Raw genomic sequence first — 16,662 nt, 5'->3', positions numbered from 1 at the left:
GACATCCCGAAAACCGCATTGATAAGCTTAATATCAGGTCGTGGCCTACTTCACTGGGAATCTGGATATACGAATGTGCACTTTAAATGTGCACATTTTAGTATGGGTCATGAAATTCCGATGGAGTATCCCCTGATGTCTTGTTTCTTTTATGACATAATGTAAGATCTTTCAATGTTTTACATGTACGAACATATGGGCTTCGTATGGCATCGTAGCTGTGCAAGCACGGTGACGCCTGTCATCTGGTGCTCTCTGGTAACTGCAGAAGCAAACCTATTTCTAACAGGTCATGGGAAAATATTCCGAATGGTAGTTTGAAAAGCGTTACCATCAAAGCAAATTTCCTTTTACGCAAGTTGAACTATGTGCGAGAATGAACGATGAATTTCTTAAATCACAGAGTGTTTGACTCTAATTTAAGAATCAGCTCTTTAATGACGAGCCGTTTAGATGAATTTCAAGCCCAGAAGATCAGACATTTATGTTGTTATTAAAAATTTTAGTGGCACATTTGTGTAACATATCGTAAATTGTAATATGCGCATAAAAGTCCAACATTATATGTGAAAGCGTTGCTTCTCTTTCAGTGTATTAATCTTATAGACCAATATTATATGTGAAAGCTTTTCGTTTCATGTAGCAACATTATTTATATTAATTTAAACTATTAACTTTTTCTGTTTGTGTGTTTGTGCTACTTAACAGTGATGTTGCTATTGGCTGACTACATCACGTGTCCTAAGCTCTGAATACCCGCTGTCATCGGCTGGCGAGATCACGTGACATGAGCTACGACTGGCTTACAAAAGCACATCGCAATGTCGATATCAATGCTTCGGAAACTAACATGTGGTGTTTGGTGGAATTCGAATTTATACTTTCGTAATTCGAAAATACGCAGCGTACATGTTGATACACATCAAAGATCTTTCCGAAACAGGTTTTTTTATCCGTGTTTAGTTTTCTAAAGCGCAGGGAATTTCTAGGCCCATGTATAAAACCATAATCATTCAAAGGACTGATAAGTTATATAGTTCCGAGAGAAAATATACTGTCAGTTAACAGGGAAAAAAGTATGTTTTCGCCCGGGAGAAAGTGTATTTTTAACCAGGAAATCCGGGAATTTTTTTCCTTGTCCACGTATACACCCTGAAGAAATATATCTCAACTACAAATGTTCTTGCAAGTTTGTGACAATGACAATGACTTAGTTTTTCCTCATTGGTATACACAGTTGGTAAGATAATTGCTTTCACCAAGTAATGGTCTGAGTTTGAGTCATCTAACAGTTATAATATGTCAGTTAGTTTCATTACAATTTCTGTACCACTGCAGAATGAAAACTTTATTTTATCAGCCCATATGTCAAAAGTTATCACTGTGTAAAAAGCTTAGATACAAAAAAGTTTTGCCTAGAGCAACATATAGAAGCATGTGGCTGTCAACTTAAACTGGAGGAGGGCAGTTATAACTGTAACAGTATATAGGTCCCCTTCAGGAAACTTTAATTTATTCCTGGAAAACTTGGATGCCATGTTGTGCTATCTGTCAGATAGGGGAAAACAAATTATTATTTGTGGGGACTTCAATGTTGGTTCACTGAAAGAGTACAATAGGAAGAATGCCCTGGAAGTCTTGCTCGGTTCTTTCAATTTGACATCTGTCTTTAATTTTCTTACTCGGGTAGTAAAGGACAGCAGCACATTGATAGATAAGACTTTTATAGACGAAGATAAGTTTAAAAACATAAATTCTCATCCTGTTGAGAATGGCCTTTCTGATCATGGTGCTCAGCTAGTTACAGTATATGACATAGCTCCATTCAATAATTCAGAAATACCCTCCAAAACTGTGTGTTCAGTTAATGACTCAACAATTAGAAATTTCAGTGGAAATTGTCAGCAGTTAGACTGGGATGAGGTGTACAAGGGACCCAATGCTAATTTAAAATATAACTTTATTTCATGATACACTTGTAAGAGAATTTGAAAACTGTTTCCCCAAGAAAGTAGTTAAATCTAATTATAAGAAACCATGCAAAAAACCTTGGCTTACTACAGGAATAAAAATATCTTGTAGCCACAAATGGGAACTGTATCTAACGACAAGAAAGAGTAATGACCCAGAAACAGCCAAATATTATAAAAACTACTGTTTTACATTAAGAAAGGTTATTATAAAGTCCAGAAGCATGTGCATCATGTCTGAGATTAATACCTCTAATAACAAAATCATAACAATTTGGAATATTATTACAAGGGAGACGGGGCAAATGAGAGTACAGGATGACGGTATTACCATCGAAGCGAATGGAAACTTGACAAACAACAAGCTGGAAGTTGAAAACATTTTGAGTAATCATTTCTTAAATGTTGTTGAGAAAATAGGATCTAAATGTTCGTTAGAAGAAGCAAGGCAGTTAATGGAAGAGGCCTTACCCACACCATCTGATACAATTGAAATTCCACCCACCTCTCCTTCTGAAATTAGGAAGATAATAAACTCTCTCAAGACTAAAAGCTCACATGGAATTGATGGCATTTCCAGCAGGATAAGAAAAGCTTGTTCCCAAGGGATAAGTGGGATTCATAGCCACATATGTAATAGCTCTCTGAAGCAGGCTATTTTCCCAAATAGATTGAAGTATGCCATTGTTAAACCACTGCATAAAAAAGGGGATATGTCTGTTGTCAACAACTACTGCCCAATCTCTCTTCTGACTGCCTTATCCAAAATTCTTGAAAAAGTAATGTCTGGTAGAGTAGCTTCACACCTTTGTAAAAAAAAGTTTTAACAAAATGTCAGTTTGGTTTCCAGAAAGGGTTTTCAACGGAAAATGCTGTATATACTTTCACTGATGAAATATTAAATGCCTTGAGTAACTGGAAGCCACCCGTTGGGATTTTTTGTGATCTCTCTAAGGCTTTTGATTGTGTAAATCATGGAATACGTCTAGATAACCTCATGTACTGTGGTATGAATGGCACAGCGCTCAAATGGTTTAAATCATACCTAACTGGAAGAGGGCAGAAATTTGAAATAAGCAGTTCACATAATATGCAAAAAACTGGTGATATCTCAGACTGTGGAACAGTCAATAATGGGGTGCCGCAGGGTCCGGTCTTGTGTCCTCTGCTGTTCTTAATATATATTAATGACTTACCATTCTATATTCACGAAGATGCAAAGCTGGTACTTTTTGCCAATGATACAAGTATAGCTATCACACCCAACAGACAAGAATTAACTGGTGAAATTGCAAACAGTGTTTTTCAGAAAACCATAAAGTGGTTCTCTGCAAATGGGCTCTCATTAAACTTTTAACAAAACACAGTACATACAGTTCCACACAGTAAATGGAATAACACCATTAATAAATATAGACTTCGATCAGAAATCGGCAGCTAAGGTTTAATATTCAAAATTTTTAGTTGTATGCATTGATGAAAGGTTGAACTGGAAAAAACACACTGAAGATCTTCTGAAACGTTTAAGTTCAGCTACTTATGCTATTAGGGTCATTGCGGCGATATACATCTCAGTAAATTAGCTTACCACGCCTATTTTCATTCTGTTCTTTCGTATGGCATTGTATTCTGGGGTAACTCGTCATTGAGTAAAAGAGTATTCATTGCACAAAAGGGTGTAATCATCCTGCAGACACTTATTTAAAGAGCTAGAAATCTTCACTGTAGACTCACAATATATATATTCACTTATAAAATTTGTTATTAACAATCCGAACGAATTCAAAAGTAATAGCAGTGTACATGGCTACAATGCTAGGAGAAAGGATGACCTTCACTACTCAAGGTTAAATCTAACTTTGGCTCAGAAGGGGGTAAATTATGCTGCCACGAAAGTCTTTGGTCATTTACCTAATAGCATCAAAAGTCTGACAGATAACCATATAGCATTTAAAAAGAAATTAAAAAAAATTTTTAATGGCAACTCCTTCTACTCATTAGCTGAATTTTTGGATATAGTATGTGGATAATATCCCCAATCCCCAATAAAAAAAATTTAAAAATATTAAGTGTCATGTAATATTTTGTGTAATGTATTACCTTGTATAGACACCTTTTATTAACTTGACACGTTCCACATCATTCTAAGTGTTGTATTCATGCTCTATGGAACAAGTACTAATCTAATCTAATCTAATCTAATCTCTTTTATAAGTGTATGTAATGTCAGTTATATATTTTTGTGAAAATTTCCTGTATGTAGGCAACACTTTATTCATGTAACTGAAATTGAAGATGCTATACAATCATTGCTGTGTTTGTCACCCAATGTAACAGACTTTTTTTAAATATGTGAGCTGGAGATGGAATTTAGTGTTGAGGAGAATGAGTTGTCACATGACTACCTACCATTACTTTCAAAATGAATAGAAATTCTGTTTACACTGTAGTACCAGACCATTATAATTTGATCACAGACCTTATAATTGGCCATTTAGATACCTGTGTGGACTCACTTTGTTTCTTACATGCAGATACCAGCTGACATATGCGGGAGACCATCAGAAGAAACTGAACAGAACAACACTAAAGAAGAAACTGTTGTAAGTATTGGCATATATTTCTGTGTATCTATGGTAGCATTTTACTCAGAATAAGGATGAACTTCTTAACATGGTTCACTGAGACCTGAACTACTGCACAACACATGTATTTTTAATGCTGTAGTGGCACCACAGTTTAGGATAGTAAAAGTTAGTTTTGTGCAATATTCTGAGCACAAGTTACAGTCAGGTGCGGGCCGGATTGCAGTGAATTACGCATACCAACAGTTGCGAAGAAGAATAGAGGCTACAGGGCCATAAAATTGCTGAAATAGTATACATAGCAGTTTTGCATGTCGCAAATCACAGGCAGAAGGGGCCCACTGGCCAAACTAGCGTGTTATGAGTATGTGATGCGAAGCGTCGCGTATGGCAAAACAGAGGTGCACAGCAGCCTATAAATAGGTGTGGGTTTCTAATGAGATTCATTCTAGTGTGGTAGCTCTCCTGGTCTGTGGGGTGTGTCACACCACCAGCTACACACAGCAGCAGATGGGACGCCAGCGTTTCAGCTCGCGGTGGGTCACTGGTTTGACCCTCTGAGGCCAATACGGGGTCTGTAGCCAGCAAGCAGGTGCCACTCCACGGCTCACTACCGCGGGCAGTCGTCCTGGCTTCCAACACACGTTGGAGGCATCCCGAGGTGAAAGCCACAGATTCGTATGCTGGATTGTGGGTGCTTGTTTTTGCCGCGATCTCAGGCGTGCTGGCGAGAATGGCGAGAAGCATGCAGCTGGCCGCCTCTGGCTTACACCGAGCAGCGCTGAGTCGGCTGGGATGCAGACCGCTGAGTCGACTACCAGCATCCTGATGACACCTCAACTCCGCTGGCGCACAAGGTCGACACACAGCAGTGTGTGCACAGGTCGCTGAGGCAGCCATTCTGTGCCAAGCTGTTTCGCAGACAGCGAAGTGGTGTCCTCAGCAATGTGGGACCTGGTGACGCAGACCCTGGGGAACATGACACTGTAGTTGGAAACAATAATATGGTGCCTTCTACCTTTTCCCCACTACATTTGGTCATCCTGATACATCGGTGACTACAATGCGTTTCTGCTATGAATTGGATGCCACTGTCCTCCAGCTTGGAAATCTGAAATAAAATTTACATTTGAGGACTGGGCTGTTAGTGTGTTAATCAAAATAATCAGCAATCATGGCATAAAAGAAATTTGATTTCTTAAGCTGTTTTAGGAACTAAGTGACCTTCTTTGGAAGGTTGTGACCATCACATTGGCTTCTTTATACCATTTTTGTAGAGGTACTGTGAACCCCATGGCCATAGCAATATTATATACGAATCTTTCTGTTGACACTCACACACAGTGTGATAGTTACAACTTTCTGAAGTTAAGAAATTAAATTTATTTATGCAACTGGTTGCTGATTATTTCAATATATACAACTACAATTGCTCAAGATGGATAAATCACTAAGCTAGTGTGTTGTTCAACTGGTTGATACTTTGTGTTTTTCTAACTTCCTGAATTTTGTGTAGCAGGTTCTACTACACAGAACTTAAGCTTGTTTATTTAGTGTAAAAGAGGGGCCTTTTTTCTATGAAAAGGAACTGTTTGGAAATGGTTTGTTGAAAATTAGTCAGGTATTGTGTCTTAGAATGAAAAGTTTTGAAGCATTCTGGAAAATAAAGTTCTACGTCTCATTCTTCCCTGTAATAGTTTATCTTTTCTGATCACTTTCCCAGATTTTGCCTTGCTTTGTTCTGCACAAACTTTATATCTACTCTGAGGCTGTTTTAGCTTTTGACAATATTCACTGGAATACTCTTTTTCAAATTCTGAAGGTGGCAGCGGTAAAATACAGGGAGTGAAAGGCTATTTACAATTTGTACAGAAAGCAGATGACAGTTACAAGAGTTGAGGGGCATGGATGAGAAGCAGTAGTTGGGAGGGGAGTGAGACAGGGTTGTAGCCTCTCCCCGATGCTATTAAATCTTTATAGTGAGCAAGCAGTAAAGGAAACAAAAGAAAAGTTCGGAATAGGTATTAAAATCCATGGTGAAGAAATAAAAATTTTGAGGTTCGCCGATGACATTGTAATTCTGCCAGAGACAGCAAAGGACTTGGAAGAGCAGTTGAACAGAATGGACAGTGTCTTGAAAGGAGGGAATAAGATGAACATCAACAAAAGCAGAATGAGGATAATGGAATGTAGTCGAATTAAGGCGGGTGAGGGTGAGGGAATTAGATTAGGAAATGAGACACTTAAAGTAGTAAAGGAGTTTTGCTATTTGGGGAGCAAAATAACTGATGATGGTCGAAGTAGAGTGGATATAAAATGTAGACTGGCAATAGCAAGAAAAGTGTTTCTGAAGAAGAAAAATTTGGTAACATCGAGTATAGACTTAAGTGTCAGGAAGTTGTTTCTGAAAGTATTTGTATGGAGTATAGCCATGTATGGAAGTGAAACATGGACGATAAATAGTTTGGACAAGAAGAGAATAGAAGCTTTCGAAATGTGGTGCTACAGAAGAATGCTAAAGATTAGATGGGTAGATCACATAACTAATGAGAAGGTATTGAATAGTGTTATATCCTAGCCAGTAATGCCACCCGAGCCCGCTGCCAAAAGGTTGGCAGCATCAACGTCCGGACGCCGTCCGCATAAGCAGCGCCAGCGAGACAGGAAATCGCCGCAAGTCTGCGCGCGCCACCGCTGGCTTCTGGTTTCTTAAGCGCTGGAGTCGCGAGCGCTAGGACAGTTCTGTATTCGCCGCTCAGTTGTATACTCGCCACCGAATTGTGTACTTGCTAGTCAGTTGTGTGTTCATCGCAGCAGAGTTTGTTTGTCGTCAGCCGACGCTGACCTAGCCGCTCCGACTCGAACTAGACAGATCTCTGTAGACACGGAGTTCACTACTGTGTTTCTGTATCTTCGTTAATAAAGATAAGTACCGACTTTTATTTAATCAGAGTGTTTGGGTTTTCATCTTTCTGTTCACTGTTCCAGCGGACCGGTCGGCCCGCTATTAAAAGTGTGGCGGTGACTTCGTAAGCCGTTTCTACAGCGAATTGTTTGTCGCTACGAACGCCGCCACAAAACTGGCGTCGAGGGCTTCCGAACTCGTGTGCAGGGCTGGTTCAACTTGTTTCTGGTTATACTAATTGTAGCGATAAAATTTTGGGGGCTGGTTTAATTTGTGTTCACTATGTCTGCCGAATTACAACAGTTGATCTTGTTACAGAGTCGGCAAATACAATGTCTGGTGGAAGCAATCGCCAAACAAGCGGCTAATCCTCCAACACAAAAGGAACACGCACAGGCAGCACCACCTTTCCGTGCTTTTGATGCATCAAGAGAAGAATGGCGAGAATATTTCGCGCAGTTGCAGGCGCACATGACGGTCTACAAAATCACGGGCACTGAGCGGCAGCTTTATTTAATTTCCACTGCAGGCGTGGAAGTCTATCGACTACTTTGTAAGTTGTTCCCGGAATCCAAGCCAGAAGCTTTAGACTATGACGTTGTTGTTAACAAGCTTGCTGAGTATTTCGAGTCGCGAGTTCATGTGGCAGCAGCCAGATTCAAGTTCTTCAGATTAAAGAAACTGCCACATCAATCTAATAAACAGTGGTTAACAGATTTACGGGGCCTCACCCGTCAGTGCCGATTTAATTGTGTGTGTGGAGCTTCCTACAGTGATGTCATGTTACGAGACGCTATTACTCAAAACATTGCAGATTCTCGTATTCGTGCTGCTATCTTAAAGTTGCCTGACCCGTCATTAGAGACTGTGATGAACATCATTGAAGCCCAAGATACTTTTGACTATGCTGAGTGTGAGTTAGATCAGCCATGTATTTCTCAAATTGCCTGTGCTAAGCAAGTTATGTCACGCCCGCGGCCCCACCGGCAGAGTCAGACTGTAAACACTAGCCGGCCGCGTCATGTTAAACACATTCGTCAGCCGCGTGTGCAACATGATAGAGTTAAGTCTTGCCCTAAGTGTGTTCTTGCTCATCCTTGTGAACGTTGCCCGTTGAGAAACGCGGTTTGTCACTTTTGTCAAAGGAAAGGACACATCCAGACTGTTTGTTTGCGTAAACGCAAGAACAATTCTAGTGCTGCCCAGCCCATAGATATTCATGTTCTTCAAAGCCAGCCCGCCCAGAATGTCACGTTTAAAGACTCTTCCACGGTTCGTGTGGGTAATAAACTTGTTCGCAATAAGCCACCCACCCAGCCCTCTGCTATGCGACCCAGGCGTAATTCAAACGCTGTAAAAAGTAATGTACAGACTGCAAGTGAAGCGGGAGTTGTTGTTCCACCCGCCCAACCCACGAGTTGTCGTAAGCAGCGAACACGCGCTAAACGCGCTGATTTTGTGTCTTCCGCCTCCACTGCACCGATCCAGAGACAGTGTAATAAACTATTTGTGAAGCTACGCATCCAGGATAAGACCTTCAATTTTCAATTAGACACTGGTGCGTCTGTGACTCTCATAAATAGTGCTACGTATGCGGCTATCGGCCGCCCTAAACTTTCAGCGGCAAAACATTCTTTGGCTACTTATAGTGGAGAACACATTCCTGTGTTAGGTGTATGTAGCGTGCCAGCCACATTCCGTGGCAATACAAAAACAGTTTCATTCACAGTGCTCCGCGCTACAGACAGTGTAAACATTTTCGGATTAGACTGTTTTGACTTGTTTGGCCTGTCTATCCAAGACAATGTGTTGCAAATTAATTCTGTTGTTGTTCCTCAAGACAGCATAACCGATTTGTGTAAACAATACAGTGACATATTTAAAGACGAACTAGGTTGTGCTGCGAACTTTGCCGCTCATATTACGTTAAAAGATAATGCTCAGCCTCGATTTTTTCGTGCTCGTCCAGTGCCTCATGCCCTCCGGGCACCTGTAGCAGATGAACTTCATCGTTGGCAAAACAACGGTGTTATTCAACCCGTTTCAGCGAGCCAGTGGGCTTCTCCCTTAGTTATTATAAAGAAACCGTCTGGCAAGTTACGTTTGTGTGCTGATTTTAAGTCGACAGTTAATCCTCAGACTGTCATTGATTCTTTTCCTTTGCCTAGACCGGACGAGCTGATGGATAAGTTAGGGGAAGCTCGTTTCTTTTCCAAAATTGATCTCCGTGAAGCATATTTGCAATTGCCCCTCGACGAGCAATCACAACAGTATTTTGTCATAAACACGTCGTTGGGGTTGTTCCATTTTCTGCGTTTGCCTTTTGGTTGTGCGTCAGCTCCAGCTGTTTTTCAGCGTTTTTTGTCACAACTTCTGGCTAATGTGCCATCGTGTTGCAACTATTTAGACGATATTGTTGTGTCCGGTCGGACGCCTGCTGAACATTTCCGTAATTTGGAGTGTTTGTTTACAGTGTTGTCTCAGGCAAGCCTACGTTGCAACATCGATAAATGTTCATTTTTCCTTACGGAGTTGGAGTATCTGGGACATGTTATTAATGCTCAAGGCATTCATCCCTCCCAGTCACATTTAGCAGCTATTCGTGATTTGCCCGCCCCTCGCAATCTGCAGGAATTGCAAGCAGTTCTTGGCACATTGACATATTATATTAGGTTTATACCTAATGCATCACAGATTGCTGCACCGTTGCATCGTCTCCGCCGTAAGAATGTTCCGTTTGTGTGGTCAGCTGATTGCCAATCAGCCTTTCAGCAGCTTAAAAAGGCTTTATTGAATGATCGTTGTCTGGTCCATTACGACCCTAACAAGCCTCTGGTGTTAGCTTGTGATGCCTCTTCTTTCGGCCTCGGTGCTGTGTTGTCTCACCGAGTCGGTAACACCGAACGTCCTATTGCGTTCGCATCTAAATTGCTAAACAAAGCTCAGTGTAATTATAGTCAATTGGACAAGGAAGCGTTGGCTATTGTGTTCGGTGTCACAAAATTCCATCGCTACCTCTATGGTAGACCATTCTATTTAGTAACAGATCACAAGCCCCTGACGTCACTGTTTCATCCGTCTAAACCAGTTCCTCAGCGGACAGCTCAGAGACTACAACGTTGGGCTCTTTTGTTATCACAATACAAGTATGAGATACTGTATCGCCCTACAGCTCAGCATGCAAACGCTGACGCGCTTTCTAGATTGCCAATTGCTCCGGATGATGTCTTCGATTCCTCTGACGACTCTTGCCATCAGATTGATGCCGATGAGCATCAATCCCTCCGGGATTTTCCGATTGGTTATCGTCAGGTAGCACGTGAAACAGCTACCGATCCTCATCTGAGTTTACTATTACGTTTTGTTCAACGTGGTTGGCCGTCCAAGGCAAAGGACATATCGGATCCTGTGGTTCGTCGCTATTATCCGCAACGTCATCTGTTGTCTGTTTCGCACGGAGTTTTGCTGTTACGCACCGAGAATGACCAGCTTTGTGTAGTGGTTCCGCAAGTGCTCCAATCCAAGGTCCTCGACTTGTTGCATCAAGGTCATTGGGGAGTGGTCCGCACCAAGCAGCTTGCCCGCCGTCATTGTACATGGATCGGCATTGATAAGCAGATTACGCAGATGTCTACAGATTGTTCGACGTGTGCCGAACACCAATCTGCTCCGCCTCAACGCTATTTTGAGTGGGCACGCCCTGCCGGTCCCTGGCAGCAGGTACATATTGATTTCGCTGGTCCATATTGGAATTCTCGTTGGCTCATCGTGATAGATGCATTTAGCAATTTTCCGTTTGTTGTGCCCATGCAGTCTACAACGTCTGCTCTGCACAAACTGTACAGGCGTTGACTTCAATTTTTTGTATTGAGGGTCTTCCAGAAGTTTTAGTGTCTGACAATGGTCCACAATTTACCTCTGCTGAATTTGAAAGTTTTTGTTGTGCCAATGGCATTCGCCATGTTCTTACTCCGCCGTTCCACCCTCAATCGAATGGTGCAGCGGAACGTTTTGTACACACATTCAAGGATCATATGGACCGCCTTCGTGCTACGCACTCTCGTCAGCAGGCCCTCATCACGTTCCTGTCGTCGTACCAGACCACGCCACGCGACGGCCCTTCGCCTGCGGAGCTTCTCCACGGCCGTCGTCATCGCACCCTACTACGGTTGTTGCACCCCCCGGATCGACCTGCCGCTTCTGAGCATCGCACGCGTTTTCAGCGCAACGACGCCGTTTTTTTCAGAGTTTATCACGGTCGTCGTCGTTGGGAACGTGGTACCGTGATAAGTGTCCAGGGTCGCGGTTTTTATACTGTTCAAGGTGCTACTGGGGTGCACAGGAGGCATCAGAACCAGTTGCGCCGCACTGGCCGCCCGGATTCTGCCGCTCGTTCTTTGTCCACAGATTTGGTCCGCGGCGGGTTCCAGCCGCGCCTTCCGACTTCGCTGCCGCCCCCAGGGCAGCAGCAGCAGCCGTCGCCACTACCACGCTGACAGCCCGTCCCGTTGATGCCTCCCGCGCAGCTTCATCCGGGAGCACCCCAGGTGGTCGCTCCGGCGCCTGCGGTCCCTCTTCAGTCGCCACCACCTTCGGAGCTGATGGACGTCGACCCCTCAGCTGGGCCGCCTTCCCACGCGGTGGCTCTGCAGCCTGTCCTGCAGCCGTTTTCCTTGGGCACCCCCAAGGAGTCTGACACCGCAGCGCCTTGTCTGGCGCCCACTCAGCAGCCGTCAACGCAGCGTCAGGAGACGCTGCCTCTCTTCGTGGGTCCCGACGCCCCGTCGCGTCCAGTACCAGAAGCTGCGCATGTGGTCACAGGCGTGCACCCTGACCTCGGTTTTCAGTCGGTGATTCCCGAGGCCCCGCGCAGCCAATGCTGGGGTGCGGACCGGGGACTGCCACCGACAACAGTCTCTGCCCCGGTCTCTTCTGCTACGCCTGCGGCCAGACCCCTCCCCCGCCGTCGACGCTCGCCACGTCATTATTCAACGACGGTGCGGCGATTTGGGGGGGAGGAGTGTTATATCCTAGCCAGTAATGCCACCCGAGCCCGCTGCCAAAAGGTTGGCAGCATCAACGTCCGGACGCCGTCCGCATAAGCAGCGCCAGCGAGACAGGAAATCGCCGCAAGTCTGCGCGCGCCACCGCTGGCTTCTGGTTTCTTAAGCGCTGGAGTCTCGAGCGCTAGGACAGTTCTGTATTCGCCGCTCAGTTGTATACTCGCCACCGAATTGTGTACTTGCTATTCAGTTGCGTGTTCATCGCAGCAGAGTTTGTTTGTCGTCAGCCGACGCTGACCTAGCCGCTCCGACTCGAACTAGACAGATCTCTGTAGACATGGAGTTCACTACTGTGTTTCTGTATCTTCGTTAATAAAGATAAGTACCGACTTTTATTTAATCAGAGTGTTTGGGGTTTTCATCTTTCTGTTCACTGTTCCAGCGGACCAGTCGGCCCGCTATTAAAAGTGTGGCGGTGACTTCGTAAGCCATTTCTACAGCGAACTGTTTGTCGCTACGAACACCGCCACAAAAAATAGAATTGGGGAGAAGAGGAGTTTGTGGCACAACTTGACCAGAAGAAGGGATCGGTTGGTAGGACATGTTCTGAGGCATCAAGGGATCACCAATTTAGTATTGGAGGGCAGCGTGGAGGGTAAAAATCATTGAGGGAGACCAAGCGATGAATACACTAAGCTGATTCAGAAGGTAAGCTGCAGTAGGTACTGGGAGATGAAGCAGCTTGCACAGGATAGAGTAGCATGGAGAGCTGCATCAAACCAGTCTCAGACCACAACAACAACAACGAGGCTGTTTTACTTTTTTGTACCTGGACTCAGTTTAGTTAAATGTCTGCTGCAAAGTCTGTTACACGTGAACTGTTTTCAGTGGAAGTTGAATCAAGCAGGCCTCCTTTGTTCACCAAAGGCTCTGGCAATTCAGTAAGGAATTCAACAAGATGTTTGTTAGTGTGCCTCAACTTCGTACATAAACTTTATGTAAACATTTTATATAAAACATGCAAATTTACAATAATCTACATAGTCCATTAACTGATCAGTGTGATCCTCACACCTTTTTTGATTCTCAACTTTGTTCTGACATTGACATTGGATGCAGTGATTTTGTAATCATTAATGCAGCCCTGCTGTCTTTCCTTTTCACAAACAGCAACACCTCCAAAACAAAATTTCATTTTTTTTAGCTTCTAGGCAACCAGCTCTGTCTACCCCTTTCCTATTTTTCACTACTATACCTACTGCCTTCATTTCTTCTTCCCAGAAATGATTGAGTAGATTGGGGTAGTGTAAAAATGATCCATCTACAGAGTATGGTCTTTATCTTAGGAACTTTGTCTGCATGCAGAATGCTGTTATCGGCATATGCCTGTCTACCAAAATAAATTTCACATTTCGAAATATATCCACTTTCATGTAACATAAAAAATGTTAAGCCATATTTGTTAAAGGCTTATTCTTCATATAGACCTTGAAACTAAGTGTGCCACAGAAAGGGCAAATACATGGTGAGTGATGAAGTACTTTACAGTTTTTAAGACTCATACAAATAAAATGGTACAACTTTGCTTCAAATCTCAGCCTGTTAATAGAGAGAGTTAAAAATAGTTAATAGTTTAGAAAAACCTCCAGAGATACTCTATTAACAGGTATTGGCATTATACCTTTCTTGGAAGCTGCTGCTGCCACAGAGTGCTAGTATAGAAAATGACAGCTACGCCACAACAAAAGAGCTGGTGTGTCCTTCAGGTAGCAGAAAGGGAGCCAGTAACTGCTGTTCAACAAGCATTTAACACTCACTTTCTCCAGGAACCACCCAGCATAGTCACCATGTATGCGTGGTACAAACAGTTCGAAGACAAGGGCCGCAGTTGCAAAGGTGAACGTTCTGGTCAGCCTTCTGTGTTGGGGCAAAAAGTTGATAAAAATGTTGATAGCATTCAAGAAATGCACACGTTGAGTAAGTAGTGAGCTGGACATCTCACAAATAACTGTTAGGAGATTCCTGCGTAAATGCTTACTCACAGACATGCCGAGATCCCAGTTGGCTCAGGCTTTAACCCTACAAGATCATGCTGAACGATTGGACTGTTGCGTCGAGATGTTGGCCAGGATGGACAGTGACAATTACAAGCCAAAGAAGTAAATTTTTAGTGTCGAAGCAGTGTTTTACACTAATGGTAAAGGAAATTGGCACATTGTTCATTTTTGGGGAACAGAAACCCCCATCACAATTCTGGGCTATGATGCCATGGTCAAATGGATTTCACATTTGAACCCAAAGTTTCATCTCCATTGCAATGTTTCCTCTCCATCTGCAGAGGACATTTTCAAGTAGGATCATAGCTTCTTTGAATGTTTGATTCGTACCATGGCCCACTACTGACTGTGACAAAATTCTGTTTACCAGTACCTCTGTGCAGTGTTATGACGTCACTTGGTTTGAATACCTGAGCACGACTGGCCATTATTGATTGACATCATGTGCTGTTGCTATCACTCCATGGTGGAAGACTGGTACACATCTTCTTTAGCACCCAGATCTAAATGCCATTTAATTTCGAGCCTTCCACCTTTCTATTGGAATTCCTGGGGTATTTTACAATCTCTGTGGCCTCTCACAGAGGCTGGAAAGAAAAACATGGGTTCAAAGAAGGTAACTGTAAAGATACCATGGGTAACAGAAGAAATGCTTCAACGAAAGAAGGAAGTACAAAAATGTTGAGGGAAATTCAGGAACAGGGAAATACAGGTCACTCTGGCATGAAATAAATAGGAAGTGCAAGGAAGCTAAGGTGAAATGGCTGCATGAAAAATGTGAAGAAATTGTTAAAGAAATGACTGTCTGAAAGACTGACATAGCATATAGAACAAAAAGTCTATACAACCTTTGGTGAAATTAAAAGCAATGGTGTTAACACTAGAAGCGCAGTGGGAATTCCGCTGTTAAATGCAGAGGAGAGAGCAGATAGGTGGAAAGAGTACATTAAAGGCCGCTATGAGAGAGAAGAGTTGTCTGATGATGTGATAGAAGAAGAAACAGGAGTCAATAGGGAAGAGATAGGGGATCCAGTATCAGACTTAGTGTGTAGAAGAGCTTTGGGAGACTTCAGTTTCAGTAAGGCAGAAGGGATCAGTAACATTCCACCAGAATTTCTTAAATTATTGAGAATTTCTTAAATTATTGAGGGAAGTGGCAACAAAATGATTATCCACATTAGTGTATAGAATGTATGAATCTGGTCACATATCATCCAGTTGGTTAAATGATTTTGGTGTCCCCATGAGTAAAATATTCTGGAGGTAAAATAGTACCCCCTTTGTGATCTCCGGGCGGGGACTACTCAGGAGGACATCATCATCAGCAGAAACAAAACGCATTCTATGGATCGGAGTGGGGAATGTTAGATCCTTTAATTGAGCAGGTAGGTTATGAAATTCAAAAAGGGAAATGGGTAGGTTAAAGTTGATATAGTGGGAATTAGTGAAGTTTGGTGGCAGGAGGAACACGACTTCTGGTCAGGTGAAAACAATCAGATAATGGGAATGAAGGAGTAGGAATAGGAACATGGATAAGCTACTATGAACAGCATAATAAATGCACTATTGTACCCAAGATAGACACGAAGCCCACACCTACAACAGTGGTAAAAGTTTATATGCCAACTAGCTCCGCAGGTGAAGAAGAGATTGATGAAATGTATGATGTGATAAAAGAAATTATTCAGATAGTTAAGGGAGATGAAAATGTAATAGTCATGGGGGACTGGAACTCGACTGTTGGGAAAGGAAGAGAAGGAAAAGTAGTAAGTGAACATGGATTGGGGGTAAGGAATGAAAGAGGAAGCTGCGTGGTAGAATTTTGCACAGAGCATAACTTAATCATAGCTAACTCTTGGTTTAAGAATCGCGAAAGAAGGTTGTACATGTGGAAGAGACATGGAGACATTGGAAGGTTTCAGATAGACTATATAATGATAAGACAGAGATTTAGGAACCAGGTTTTAAATTGTGAGACATTTTCAGGGGCAGATGTGGACTCTGTAATTTATTGGTTATGAACTGTAGATTAAAACTGAAGAAACTGCAAAAAGGTAGGAATCCAAGGAGATGGGACCAGGATAAAACCAAAGGAACCAGAGGCTGTAAAGAGTTTCAGGGAGAGCATTAGGGAACAGTTGA

The 16,662-nt window shown here is 42.8% G+C and overlaps 1 protein-coding gene across 8 annotated transcripts in view; it reads left to right on the top strand.

Annotated features, from left to right (window-relative positions):
* The window catches only part of LOC126418952 (uncharacterized), a 90,021-nt gene that overhangs the window by 53,564 nt on the left and 19,795 nt on the right, over nucleotides 1-16,662 (top strand). For 7 of the 8 annotated variants that reach the window (XM_050085994.1, XM_050085990.1, XM_050085995.1 and 4 more), the window contains one exon: nucleotides 4,505-4,573. The exons of the other annotated variant lie outside the window; for it this stretch is intronic. In XM_050085994.1, coding sequence (XP_049941951.1) covers nucleotides 4,505-4,573 — 69 coding nt within the window. The remainder of the gene's footprint in view (nucleotides 1-4,504; nucleotides 4,574-16,662) is intronic. 8 annotated transcript variants of the gene reach the window in all.

Source organism: Schistocerca serialis, chromosome 9 (genome assembly GCF_023864345.2).
Source record: "Schistocerca serialis cubense isolate TAMUIC-IGC-003099 chromosome 9, iqSchSeri2.2, whole genome shotgun sequence".
Lineage (NCBI taxonomy): Eukaryota > Metazoa > Arthropoda > Insecta > Orthoptera > Acrididae > Schistocerca > Schistocerca serialis.
The sequence above is the reverse complement of the archived record's forward strand: the minus strand, read 5'-3'. Positions and strand labels throughout refer to the sequence as shown.